The sequence below is a fragment of the Pongo pygmaeus genome, chromosome 5, assembly GCF_028885625.2.
Source record: "Pongo pygmaeus isolate AG05252 chromosome 5, NHGRI_mPonPyg2-v2.0_pri, whole genome shotgun sequence".
NCBI lineage: Eukaryota > Metazoa > Chordata > Mammalia > Primates > Hominidae > Pongo > Pongo pygmaeus.
This window is the reverse complement of record NC_072378.2, coordinates 92871065-92885916: the sequence shown is the minus strand read 5'-3', so window position 1 is coordinate 92885916 and position 14852 is coordinate 92871065. Positions and strand designations below refer to the sequence as shown.

The following is a 14852-nucleotide window of genomic DNA, read 5'->3' as shown; positions in this document are numbered from 1 at the left end:
GATATGGAGGATGCCTGAAGCCCTGTAATTTGAATTCATGTTATAAAACAGTGTATACAATTGTAAATGAAATATAGAGATAATATGGAAAAGACTAAAAGGTGAGATAACCGTTCTGTGTTGACACTATGATCACAGCTCTGCTCTGTAGAAGCATTTCTATTTTATTGTTAGGTGAACACCAAGCATAAAATGTATGATTATTAACATTATTTTTCAAATTAATGGTATGTGGTTTATTTGTAAATGACATATAAATCCAAAATATATAAACATAGATATTTTTACTCTCAGAGGCTTTTTAACTAAGAATATTAACATGTGAACATGTTTCCAAATGGCAAAGAAAAAATAATCTAAAGAAAAAGAGAACATGCAAAGTTATTTAATATGATCTAGAATCATATTTAACTCAGGCATATAAACAGTCATAGGATTTAGAGAAACTTTTACTGCTGCATCATCATGATATAAGTATCAACTAGAAAATTAATCAACTCAGACTAGCATACTTCATCCAGCATGTTTATATTCAGCTGGAGTAATTTTTTAGTTAAAATGGGTTAGAAGTGGCCAGTCTGGTTGCAAACAGTTCTCAATCCCATTTGTTAGTACATCTGTCCTAGAGAATCCTTGTTGCAAGTAATGCTCCTATCAGTAGCAAAACTAAGAAAAAACGAAATGGAAACAAAGTAGCCACTACAATCACTTTCTACATTTTAGTTTCTGTTCATTTTGACTCAAATATTTCCCCCCTTGCTCTTTTTTAGCATTTAGAGGAAAATAAACCTTATTATATGTATATTAATTTCTTTATATACTTTTATATTATTTAGACTTTTTGGCATGTGGGGAAAACACTTAGCTATTGGGGGTAATTTTTTAGATACTCTATTTCCAAACTTAAAAATTAGCATTACTTTTGGACTTGTGCAATCTCAAACTGTTATTAGTTCATTTTAAAATATCAAATTAGTATAAATAACTAAATGATTACCAAAATTCTCTTATTTGGCTGTCAGCTAAATGAGCATGTTATGTTTTTTTCACAAGTATCCATATTATATAAAAAATTAATTAACAATTCCTATTATACAATAGCAAATTACTAGCATGCAGATATTTTTCATGGTGATTTTTGTCCTTTTTAAAGTATGCAGTTAACTGGGCTTTTATTTTTGTCTTCCTGCAGAAACATGATGGACAATTTACAGTCATTCAGTTAGTAGGAATGCTGAGAGGAATTGCTGCTGGAATGAGATATTTGGCTGATATGGGATATGTTCACAGGGACCTTGCAGCTCGCAATATTCTTGTCAACAGCAATCTCGTTTGTAAAGTGTCAGATTTTGGCCTGTCCCGAGTTATAGAGGATGATCCAGAAGCTGTCTATACAACTACTGTAAGAAAAAGTCATTTACTGTACTTCTTCATATTCTTAAGATTTTTCTACCACGAAAGCAGGACCTAATAATGTAAAACTAAACAGGAGAAATGAAGCAAATTGAGCTAAGCATTTTGAGGTTGCTTTTTTGTTTTTTGTTTTTCTGGAAGAATCATTGTTTGTACAATATATATATAGGCTAAGAAGGAAAGTGTTGATAACATGACTACCTTATATTGGGAGAGTCATAGAATATAGTTACATACAAAAACATCTAGTTACTAGCACTCATATTTGTAGAAAACTGTAATCACATTTTAAATAAAGATTTAAAAGAATATTAACTATGCTAAACCTTATAACTTTTGTAAGATTAGAAAAAAAGAAAATATGTGAGAATTTATTTAAATTATCCATATTTTATTTCATTTTCATAGTAACTTTGCCTAGTTTGTCTTTGTTGTGGCTGCTGTTGTTGTTGTTGTTGTTGTTGAGATGGAGTTTTGTTCTTGTTGTCCAGGCTGGAGTGCAATGGCACAATCTTGGCTCACTGCAGCCTCCGCCTCCTGGGTTCAAGCAATGCTCTTGCCTCAGCCTTCCAAGTAGCTAGGATAACAGGCGCCCACCACCACACATGGATAATTTTTTTGTATTTTTAGTAGAGACAGGTTTTCACCATGTTTGCCAGGCTGATCTTGAACTCCTGGCCTCAGGTGATCCACCCACCTCGGCCTCCGAAAGTGCTGGGATTACAGATGTGAGCCACAGCGCCCGGCCTGTCATTGTTTGTTCAATATACTCTTGCCCTAACACCACACAAATCTCAATCAGTTGAGTTGCCTTGTAAACTTGAAATGACGAAACTTGTAATGGTATTCTGAAAATCAGATAAATAACTTTAAATACGCATAGAGATTCAAGATGGGTAGACCTGATGCTGCTGAACTACCAACCAAAAATGCACATATGTATTTATGGTGTTGCCATAAATAATATATCAGTTATTATACATATTTAAAATGTTCATTTCTTTTTATAACAGGGTGGAAAAATTCCAGTAAGGTGGACAGCACCCGAAGCCATCCAGTACCGGAAATTCACATCAGCCAGTGATGTATGGAGCTATGGAATAGTCATGTGGGAAGTTATGTCTTATGGAGAAAGACCTTATTGGGACATGTCAAATCAAGATGTAGGTGTTACATTCATTTAAACAAAAAGGATTGAATACATTAATAGCCAGTATTACTGGAACATGTAGGTAAAGGCTCATTAGAACACACTTTTAAATAATTATAAAAATACAGTTTTCCACAATTACTACCACACTAATTACCATAAATTAGTGGTTCTACTAATTTTATTATTTTGGCTTTCGTTTTGAATAATCACTTTCTCTTTTTATAATATAAATTCTATGGACACAAAATAGAAGCTTACTAATGATATTTCCTCCTTAATAAAGATAATGTTTCCACACTTGCACAGCTGGAGTGGGAGCATCACATGAGTAAAAGAATCATTTGTGAAGAGGAGGGAAGGAAGTTTGGTTGTGCTTTGTTTTGTCTTTGAAGCTTATCTTTTTCTTTTAGTGTTCTAAGAAAATTCTTTAAATTATCTACTGTTGATTGGTTTAACTAAGTTTTAGTTTCATGGGACAATCTAGATTTTATGATCAATATTAGTAAATGTTTCATAGTGATATTTTAGAATGCAATCACAATAAGAATATCTTTGGAAATTCCTTTTAAAAGTATATTTATTAAATGTACATACCCTGTTGCCATGAGGACATGCTAAAACATAAAACATACTGTTTTCCGTTGAGAAAAGAAACTGATGGTAGTCCATGTGAGGGTATACATCTCACACCAAGAGACCACTTATAAAACAATATAGCAAAAGTGCAAAAAAAAGGTTGCTTTTATTAGTTTGAGTTTGTTAAAATGGCCATTTTGTAGGCCAAGAGCACTTATAGTTCAACCTATTGAAATATGAGTGAAAATTAGATAAATGTAGAGCCAGTATGAAATCTAGGAAGATATCCAGGATTGTACTAAAAATCTGGTGGATACCTTGGTTCAGAGCTGAGGAGCCAATTCTCTAAGGAAGCACACTGGAAAGTTGAGAAGTTAAGGTTTAGAGGTGTATGAAGACCGATCAAATGGACTCACTTTTCTATAACAGAGATGCAGTAGACTTGTGGTAATTAGAAATGAAGATGTAGGTTTGGACAAATTGATGAAGGAGTTTTCAAAGGAGTCTGGAAATGATACTAATGCAGATTCTTGGAGTGTGGAGTCAAAAAAATAAGTAGTGCTTAAGGAAAATCCACATTGGGTCTTAAAACTTACAGTAGTTATTTTTAGACAACTAACATTTAGACTGTTTTATATGTTGTTGATAAGGTTATTTTTGATACTTTCCCTACAAATTTTTTCATTAACTGAGAAGTCCCCAGTCTGAAAAGAGGAAGGCTATAAATCAGTTATATCTATTGATATTTTGAATTAGATGATGACATAAAACTTTTCATTTGCTTTTTGTTTTGTTTTTGTTTTTCAAAGATAAAAGTCTAAATGATGAGTCTGTTTGGCAGAGGCAAAGTTGTTAATATTTGACAGGTCTCAGTGTCAAAGATTTCATGGACTGTCAAAATTTGGACAAACAAATCCTTAGGGCGGAGAAAGAGAAATATTTACATTCCCTAGACACTCAGTGGAGTTTCATTTCTTTTGACACCTTCCTTCTGTATTGGATTCAAACATAAAGGGACTGACAAGACTGACAAATTCAGAGTTCACTTAACTTCCAAAAACAAATAATGGAAATGGTTAAGAAGAAAAAAATTAGTATCTCCAATTTTAAATTTTAAAATGTGTTAAGTATTGTTTTTTGTTTTTCTTAAAAATGAACATTATGAATATAGCCTTACTATACCAAGGATTAATATTTTATTAGTCAAATGACATAATTATGTCTATTGTGCAGTTTAGTTCTAACCTAAAATATTTGGCACATTCTTTAATTTTTTTATTTAGAAGGTCTAAAATAATTAATAAATTTGGACACAGGTTTGTTTAGCAGTGAGAAATTACCTAGATAGGTCAGTTTGTACAGTGAAATTTGTATTCATATTCCTCTTATTAGATAATATTCATTATTTTATAATTATGTCAGTAGAGTGCTATTTGAACAATTATATGTTTAATTTTCAATATGCAAATAGAGAAAAATCGGATAATTTAGGATAATGATTTCCATTCTGGGATAAAATTTTCTAGATAAAAGCTTTTTTCTAGGAATCTGTGGTAGGAGTTCATGGAGAGACTTAGATCTATGAACCCCTGTGAACCCCTGATACATGTGGAAACTGCTGTGTATGTGTGAATATATTATTTTTTTTTTTCTGGGAAGGTTGCCTTCGTCAGATTTTCAGATGTATTCATTGTCTTTTAATTAGCCTAGATGGATTTATCAAGTGAACCAATTAACTCTACATTATTAAAATGTAGTTGCTAGGAATTTGTCAGGGATTTTAGAAAGCTGTCAAATTTTAAATGCCTCAGATTTTAAAAGATTTTTTACAAGACAAAGGAAAACAAGATGTACAGTGATGGTTACATTTCTAAGCAAGTCCACACAGTTCCAGGCTGAATGCTGGATAAGGTGAGGTTTTTGTAACCTGAAGAGACACAAAAGGGTGGTGTAGAAGCTAATGAGTGAGAAAGTTCTGGACTATCTGAACGGTTTGTGTGACTCTGGACAAGGCAATGAACAAGAAAAACCTAGGGAAAACTAATATACGTATACATGACCAGACTCATACTCAAATAGGTTATCCATTAGTTAACCCTTGAATGGGCACTCATTTGTATTTTCGTGTGTCTATTATTTTCTTAAGTTTTAACTACAATGGAAACAGTCAGATTCAGTTACTTGCAATTAAAACCAAGAGGTTAAGCTTTCCAAATAAATTTCCAACTTTCATTCTTCTAAAAAATCTGCAAACATTTAGCTCTTTCCATTAATGACTTTTCAAAGAAAAATCTTCATGTATGTAAATGTAGTCAAATATAAGAAATATTGTGGAAATTGAAAATATCCTTTTGGTTTTCACAGCAGCTATCTTTTAATTGAATTTATATCTTGATTCATCCAAATCAAATTTTTACCCTCAAATTATGAAATTTTGAAGTTTTTTATTATATAGATTTTATTTTTTTCTTCTAGGAGTATTTTTCTTACATTAGTATTTTAATGTATTGTAATATAAGAAAAAATACTACTAGCATAAAAAGAATAAAATCTATATAGCAAATTAAGTATCTTAATAGTTAACATAAGAAAAAAGTATTTAAAAAAAAAGTAAGAAAGTATTTTTTTCTTATATAAAGCTAGGCCAGTAAATTGTTAATTTTCCTAGTAGGTAGATATTAGGATGTTAAAAAATTTAAGCTTTTTTAAAGATATGAGACATAAAGATAATTCCTTAAAGCCATATAAGAAAAGTCATTTAAGAGCTTGGAAAGTATAATATACCCATAAGTAAATGTATTCTCAGCTAAATTGTGAGACCTCATTTTTCCTTTTAAAAGTCATCACTGATTTATGACTTTATATTTTTTCATGTTAATACAGAAGCAAAATGATGATGTTGTTTTATGTAAAACTTTTCCATAATCTCATAAGTGAAGTCCAACATATTTAATTGCATAAAATGTGGGTCATGTTATTTTGAGGTTAATGAAATAGAAAATGAGTATTGAGCAGAGGACAGAAGCCAATCATGTCATATGCCATTTTGAGTTATTACAGTCTCATTAATGGGGTCTTATTGTGTTCCTTTTTCTCTTAATTACAATGGTCATACTGTAATAATATGGAAACACTTCTCCGTAAGTAACTTTTGTTTTTATTTCTAAGTATTGCTTTACAGCATTTGCCAAAGAAGTGGTCCCTGTTGTGTCCCAGAGATCTTTTTTAAAATTACATTTACCCAAATCACTTCTGGTTCCGCTGGGAACTATTTAGACATAGAATTGGTTATGAATGAATTTTATTAGAATACTAAGGCAAATACAAGGAGTTTCTAGTAATTTCACAAGAATATGTTTCAGATGAATTCAGTGAACTAATTACATAATCCTCTAAGAAGTGGAGGGCCAGCCATCTTACCTCTGTGCATTGTTTTTCCAAGAATATCTAACTATTTGAATAACGTACCTAATTTTTCATTGGAAAAATAATGCCATTCTTAACAGCACGGGCTCTGGTCTGTGGCATACGTCAAATTCTGTCTTTTCTACTAACAGCTACCTGATACTGACTGGCCCTCTCTTTTTTTTCCTGCGTGCCACACATTCTTTATCTCTAGAATCAGTATAATAATGATACTTAAACCTAATAAGGTTTTTGTAAGAATCAAATAAGATAATTCAAGTTTAAAACCATGCCAATCATATAATAAGCACTTAATAAATATTAACTATGATTATTAGTTGCATATTTAACAAAATTGTTTTACTGCTAGGCTAATAAATGAAAACTACAGAACCTCAAAGTTCAGTTTTTGCCTAAATTAGCTCCTATTGGCTGGTTTTGTTTCAAAGGGTGTGTCTTGGATTATGCCAAACTGCTCCATAAGGTCGAAGAGTTCCCAGCAAGTACCTTAAGTGTTCATGTCCATAGGGATGTGACTATTAATGAGATTATTAAAGTCCCAATATCTCTTACTTTAAATGTTATATCTTGTTGTTATTCCTTTATAAATGTATAAACCATTATATCTTTGAATATAGCTAGGAGTTTCACTTTGAAGTGAGATCAGTGTTGTTTCTCTACAATAGCAAAAGGAATCGTTAAATTTCTGTAATGCAGTAGGACAACTACAGAGGTTCATTAACTCATTTTTTTAATAATCATTTAATGGTCCTATGCTCAGTGCTACAAAAACTTAAGAATATATTGTGTTGAAAGCTAAAGAATCGATAATTTTAAGTGTTATTGTGAAAGCTTGGAGTGCTATTGAAAAGTATTATGTCAAGAGGGCATGATAAGATTTAGATTTACATTTTAAAACATTATTTGGAGGGAAAGAAAATAGGGAAGATCACTCGACTTACATTGTTCCTTTCAGGACACCTGAAGATAAGCTATAAGCAGGGAAATAGGTTAGGAGGTGGTGGGAAATAATGAGGACTGAATTAATGTTATGAGCATTAGAATGCAGTCATGTCAAATCAGAAATAGACTGTATGTGTTTAAATAGAAGCAGCCTCAAATACAAAAAGCCACTCATTTTCCAATGAAAAAAAATACCCCCAGTTGCTTATTGTGTGGTCATTTTGAATACATAAAATTTCAGAAGTTATTAGTTTATTTATTCCCAGCTTGATCTGCTATTTAAATCATTTAACCCAACTTTCTAAAAGTAAATTACTTTTACTTTTATTCACATTTTTTAACATAGCATTTTTGAATCCAAGTACAGTGCTATTACTGGAATGTTTTGCAAAACCACTGAAATTCTTAGCATTTAAAATGTTTTTTAAAAAATATAATTTCTCCTGTACTTATATATTTGTGATCCTTGCGAGTTACCATTTGTATGTATTTGTTTGATGTATAGCTTTTAAAAGGGATATTTTAGAGGAATGTTTACAGTGATATGCAACATTTGTAATTATGGGATCATAAAAGGACATTTTTAAGTTCTGTCATATGACCTCCATTGCATTTAGTACCAACACTGATTAAGGTCACTTAAGACCAAGGTGTTTTCTCCATAATTGTTGTTCAAAATAAAGTACTTAAAGGAACACCTCAGTATGAAACTTTGTAAAGACTTAACTGTGAGATAATTACTCCATCACTTCAGGGAGACGTATATATAGAGAGAGAGATATATAAATGTAGACATGGAAAAATACTTTTTCTAGTATTTGAGCATATATTGTATTTGGGAAGTAGAAAATCATCAGAAAGTGGTGACTAATTGTGTATATAAGAGGATGTGAGGCAGGAGGATCAGGATGTGAGGCCCTGGAATTCAAGGCTGCAGTGAGCTGTGATCGTGCCACTGCACTCCTGGATGACAGAGCCTGGATGACAGAGCAAGACTCCGTTTTGTTGTTGTTGTTGTTTGTTTATTTCTTTGTTTTTTAAAAAGAGAGAGAGGGAGAATGAAAGAATCTGGCACAGTTTTCAGCTTCCTGACTGGGACTGGAAGTGCCGTTAATTGAAATAGTAAAGGATTGGGAAGAGAGGTGATAAATTCAATTTTAAATATATACAGTGGAGGTACCTATGGACAATTCAGATGAAGAGTTTAATAAACTGATAGAAATACAACCTAGTGATTAGGAGAGAGTTTGGTCTTAAATTTTATACTTATATAAATTTTCAAAAATTACTGTAACTAAGTCCATCTATTTACTTTTTAAACTTTAGAGTTAGAGATTTTTCTTAAAGAAAAAAGTAGACTTTTTTTTCCCTTATACAAAAGAATTTTTTTTCAAATATTGTTGATGCCAAGTACTGTACTCATTACATCCTATCCTACAACCTTTTATATTTTAAGGTGCTATTTTTGAATGTCAGCATGCATCTTTCCCTAAAAATATTAAGACATTCAACATTTCTTAAAGCCAGCTTTTTGTTTGCCTACTTTTGGCCTTATTTTCTCTGAAAATTCAAAGATTTTTTTTTTTCTCAGAGGGTCATTTTTTGTTACATTTCTACCATTATATCAGTCAGTGTCAAAGGATTTGTTCTTCCCGCTCGAATACTATTTTAGTGTTCTCCAATCCCTTCTTATTTCTGCTATTTGTCTTCTTGTTCTCTTCCCTTTGCTGCTCAGATTTGGAACATTTTCAAATTTTTAAGATCTATTTTTGCCTTTCATATAAATAAAAAACCCAAGTCTGAATGATAATTTTTCTGATTGCTACATACAAATGTTTACAGGGGCCTATTTTTCACTAACATTCAAAGCTTCATATAAACAGTTTTTTGGGCTATTAAGTAGGCAGTGGTATGCTGATAAAAAATAATAATAAAAACCAGCTCTCTGACTGGGAAAGCCCTGATTTGTACCCTTTCCCTATTTCCTGCTGTAACCCTTCCCCCACGCTGATTTCAATCTGCCAGTGTGAGGTAAGGGAACTTGGAGTAGGGAAGGGATGCAGTCGCCACTCATAAACCAGTACAACTTCGCTCCTGTCTTACAACTACTGTCTTATAACACTAACAATAAGCTTCATATTATTTAAAAGACTCATGTGCTTGGTAATATTTTGTATCATAGTACATTCATATTATTTTGCTACCCTGTTTAAAAGTGAATCATTTTGGCTCATTCTGGGTAACTAAAATTCCTTTTACAACTTGCAGAATTATTAAATGTATGGGCACATATGTATACTCACAAAGATACACAAGTAAGATAGTTCCATAACATGTTCCCTTTTGAAAGCCTCTGGGATGATATTAAAACTGTTTCCATCTATTGTACCCTGGATGAACTTAATTGCTGTTCCCTATTGCTGAATTAACTAGGAAATGTCATCATACCCTGCACTTCATGCACTCCTTAATAACATGCTTAATATTCATGGAAATTTTGGGAAAAAAGTAAGTCTTTTGTGAAGCATTGTGCCTCATTCTTCTCTGGATAAATCATTTTGCCTACCGGGAAATTTGTTTTATTATAGTTGAACCTAAATCAGTAATATTTGTAATGTCCTTTTGGCTATTAGGTTATAAAAGCAATAGAAGAAGGTTATCGTTTACCAGCACCCATGGACTGCCCAGCTGGTCTTCACCAGCTAATGTTGGATTGTTGGCAAAAGGAGCGTGCTGAAAGGCCAAAATTTGAACAGATAGTTGGAATTCTAGACAAAATGATTCGAAACCCAAATAGTCTGAAAACTCCCCTGGGAACTTGTAGTAGGTAAGAAATGCCTAAGGGAATGGAATCTGGGAGAAATTAAAACAGTAACGTAAACCGTTTATCTCCTCCACCCCACCACAATGGCAAATTGACTTTTGTGTTGACGTATAAACTCATATTAAATGTATTGCATTTATAGAAGTTTATATTTTTCTTTTCAGTTAGGCTTACCTTAATTAGTGCTTAAAAAGAATCTATTAGTTATTGTATTTTTTAAACTTATGAGTATCACTAGCTGCTTTTATAAAAAAAAACTTTATAAACTGGATTTTTGTGATAAGATAGCAGCAGTTCATATTTTCAGACCAATATTATTATTATTACATGGGTTTTTATTACTGTTGTCCTTGTTTTTTGTTATATGCATAGTATCTATTTAATTGTTTTGCTTCAAGTCATTTAATAAATGATTCAATGATGTTAAAGTTTATAAAAGAAATTCAGGCTAGGCGCGGTGGCTCATGCTTGTAATCCCAGCACTTTGGGATGCCGAGGTCGGTGGATCACAAGGTCAGGAGTTCGAGACCAGCCTGGCCAACACAGTGAAACCCCGTCTCTACTAAAAATACAAAAATTAGCTGGGCATGGTGGCGGGCGCCTGTAATCCCAGCTACTTGGGAGGCTGAGGCAGGAGAATTGCTTGAACCCGGGAGGCAGAGGTGGCAGTGAGCTGAGATCACGCCACTGCACTCCAGCCTGGGCGACAGAGCGAGACTCCGTCTCAAAAAAAAAAAAAAAGAAAAAAAAATTCAATACAGAATTAAAGAGGTGTACTCATTAAAAAGAGTCCATTCATCCTTTGCATTTGGCTTGCTTGATTGTAATGCATGTTAATAGTTATTCAGCCTCAGATGCCAGGTAATATTGATGCTCTGGTTTACATTGGTAGTAAGTTCGCACCTGTGGAGGTGTTCTAACTCCCCAGGTATTCACAAGAATGCCATCAGCAAAGGAGATGCACAATATCTCTACAGCACCCTTGTGGCCTGAATAGGTTAGAACACAGCCATATGTGCATCATTTACTCCCAATTACTTTTGGAAAAGCAAATGAACAATTATTTACTGATTCCAAATATTGTTGGCTGTACTTTTAAAAACATGGAAGACAAAACCGGGTGGTCATCATATCTAAATAAAATGTAAATTTAGGAGTTTGTAGTTACTGGCCTCCTGGATGCTTTAGGATTTTATTAGCATATCGATGTATTTTTTTATTATGTACACCAATTAAAACATCTAATTTTGTTCTTTATACTTTAATTTTATATGGGCCAAAACATTCTTTCTTTGGTAGTTCATGATAATATTGCTTTTCTGTTTCATTTTTATCTAGGCCAATAAGCCCTCTTCTGGATCAAAACACTCCTGATTTCACTACCTTTTGTTCAGTTGGAGAATGGCTACAAGCTATTAAGATGGAAAGATACAAAGATAACTTCACAGCAGCTGGCTACAATTCCCTTGAATCAGTAGCCAGGATGACTATTGAGTAAGCTTAAACTCTTAAAATTGTATTTAAGGATTTATTAGGTACAATCTACACTTTATACATTAGGTTATCTTCTTTATATTAAAAGAATTTGAATCCCAAAATCAAGAAAAAAAGTACTTCTTTAACAAGTTCTTACTGTGTACCAGGCATTATACTAAATAGACCTTTAAACATATTACCTTTTTAACCTTCACAACAATAATTGTATTAAGTCTATAGTTTTATACCTATGTTGTTGCCAACAAGGCTAAAGTTCAGAAAATTTAAATATTTTCCCTAAGCCAAGTTAACTAGTAAGTAATAACTAATATGGCTCCATAGCTGCTGTTCTAAACACCATCCAGTGAGGCTTCCTCTGTAGTTAACCTCTGTTATTATTTAGATTCCTATTCACTGGGGAAACTTTCTCCATTGCAAAGGAGGATTTCTTTCACCATGTTTGTGTTGAACTTAAATAATCTCAAAACTTTATACTCAATGCTGAAATGCGTTAGAACGTCCAATATGATTATTTCTGAAGAGATCAAAAGAAGCTTAATTCAGTTAACCATAGCTTAAAAGTAAGAGTTAAACTTACTTTTTGGAAGATGTGTGATTGAACAATTCCTTTTTTTTTAACCTGAAAAAAATGACCTGATAAAACAACTTTTGAAATTTCTATGAACTTGAAGTTAAAAGAACTCACTTTTCCTGTCTGGCTCCATCACTAGTTATGGGTTCCTGGACAATCTAAAAATCTCTGAACCTCAGTTGACTTGGCTGCAGCATGACTTTCTTTCATGGGTGACATAGTTCCTCTCAGTCAATGTGTTTGAAAATGGAAAACAATAATCAAGTTTCCATTTGTGGGATCCTATATTGTACTGTCATCATTTTTCCAATGAGATGAAGACCACCAATCAAATATTATTTTCTGGTATATGCCAGGAAATGTCATGTACATGGATTTAAGTGTGTGCATGCTATTTTGTTCAGTTTTCTTCTAGTCACTAGGTGGGCATTTTTACACTTGAGTCCCCAGAGCAATCTGTACCCCTAAAAAACCATGTTTCTCAGTCACTGCCATGAAAAACTACAGTGCTATAGTTTTGCAATATTTTAGCTGCTTGTAAAGACATCAGCTCATTGTATCTGGCTATTAGGAAAGGCAAAACACAAACAGATCCAATTCTTAATTCAAATTTAAGCTATTAAACATAGATGTTGTACATTTTAAAAGATAGTTTTTATAACATATAATGAAATGATTGAACTGACTGAAGTAAGTATATAACCAATAATATGCTCAGAATTACCACACGTTAGTTAAATCCAGTATAAAATTTCACATGGTCATTGATGATTTCCAATTTTTCTACTAGATCCCACCAACTGTTTTCATTATCCTTTATCCAGCTTTTTCCAGTGAGAAATTTCTAAATCCCTATTAGGTTCAAGAAAACATTTCAAATAACATTTCCTAACCTTTCCTTAAGTTAATAATAGTCTTAAGACTTTAATAATTTCTTATGTAAAATTTCATATCACTTTATAAGTGAATTGAGATTAAATTGAGAACCTGAGCAGTTAGGTTTTTACAAAGGAGAATGTTGTTGTAGGTTTTACAATTCTGATCTGCTGCAGGGGTGTGATCTTAATACCCAAGAACACTAAGATAAGATCTATTTGGCTAAGGTAACGTATTTAATTAAACAGTTGATGACAGTTTAGTGCCACATTTATTCTTTGTAAGGTACCTAATAAAAAGTGCGTTTGTCTTTTTCAGGGATGTGATGAGTTTAGGGATCACACTGGTTGGTCATCAAAAGAAAATCATGAGCAGCATTCAGACTATGAGAGCACAAATGCTACATTTACATGGAACTGGCATTCAAGTGTGATATGCATTTCTCCCTTTTAAGGGAGATTACAGACTGCAAGAGAACAGTACTGGCCTTCAGTATATGCATAGAATGCTGCTAGAAGACAATTGATGTCCTGGGTCCTTCCAACAGTGAAGAGAAGATTTAAGAAGCACCTATAGACTTGAACTCCTAAGTGCCACCAGAATATATAAAAAGGGAATTTAGGATCCACCATCGGTGGCCAGGAAAATAGCAGTGACAATAAACAAAGTACTACCTGAAAAACATCCAAACACCTTGAGCTCTCTAACCTCCTTTTTGTCTTATAGACTTTTTAAAATGTACATAAAGAATTTAAGAAAGAATATATTTGTCAAATAAAATCATGATCTTATTGTTAAAATCAATGAAATATTTTCCTTAAATATGTGATTTCAGACTATTCCTTTTTAAAATCATTTGTGTTTATTCTTCATAAGGACTTTGTTTTAGAAAGCTGTTTATAGCTTTGGACCTTTTTAGTGTTAAATCTGTAACACATCACTACACTGGGTACCTTTGAAAGAATCTCAAATTTCAAAAGAAATAGCATGATTGAAGATACATCTCTGTCAGAACATTGGTATCCTTTTTGTGCCATTTTATTCTGTTTAATCAGTGCTGTTTTGATATTGTTTGCTAATTGGCAGGTAGTCAAGAAAATGCAGGTTGCCAAGAGCTCTGATATTTTTTAAAAAGAAATTTTTTGTAAAGATCAACAACACACTATCTTTTCAATGAAAAAAGCAATAATGATCCATACATACTATAAGGCACTTTTAACAGATTGTTTATAGAGTGATTTTACTAGAAAGAATTTAATAAACTCGAAGTTTAGGTTTATGAGTATATAAACAAATGAGGCACTTCATCTGAAGAATGTTGGTGAAGGCAAGTCTCTGAAAGCAGAACTATCCAGTGTTATCTAAAATTTAATCTGAGCACATCAAGATTTTTTCAGTCTCGTGACATTAGGAAATTTAGGATAAATAGTTGACATATATTTTATATCCTCTTCTGTTGAATGCAGTCCAAACATGAAAGGAAATAATTGTTTTATATTATAACTCTGAAGCATGATAAAGGGGCAGTTCACAATTTTCACCATTTAAACACAAATTTGCTGCACAGAATATCA

The 14852-nt window shown here is 32.6% G+C and overlaps 1 protein-coding gene across 5 annotated transcripts in view; it reads left to right on the top strand.

Annotated features, from left to right (window-relative positions):
- EPHA7 (EPH receptor A7) overlaps positions 1-14441 on the top strand; it is a 177197-nt gene extending 162756 nt beyond the window's left edge. For all 5 annotated transcript variants that reach the window (XM_054492462.2, XM_054492465.2, XM_054492463.2 and 2 more), the window contains exons 13-17: positions 1193-1402; positions 2427-2576; positions 10144-10337; positions 11673-11828; positions 13597-14441. In XM_054492462.2, the coding sequence (XP_054348437.2) occupies positions 1193-1402; positions 2427-2576; positions 10144-10337; positions 11673-11828; positions 13597-13711 (825 nt within the window). In that variant the 3' untranslated portion in view covers positions 13712-14441. The remainder of the gene's footprint in view (positions 1-1192; positions 1403-2426; positions 2577-10143; positions 10338-11672; positions 11829-13596) is intronic.
- The last annotated feature ends 411 nt before the right edge of the window (positions 14442-14852 follow it).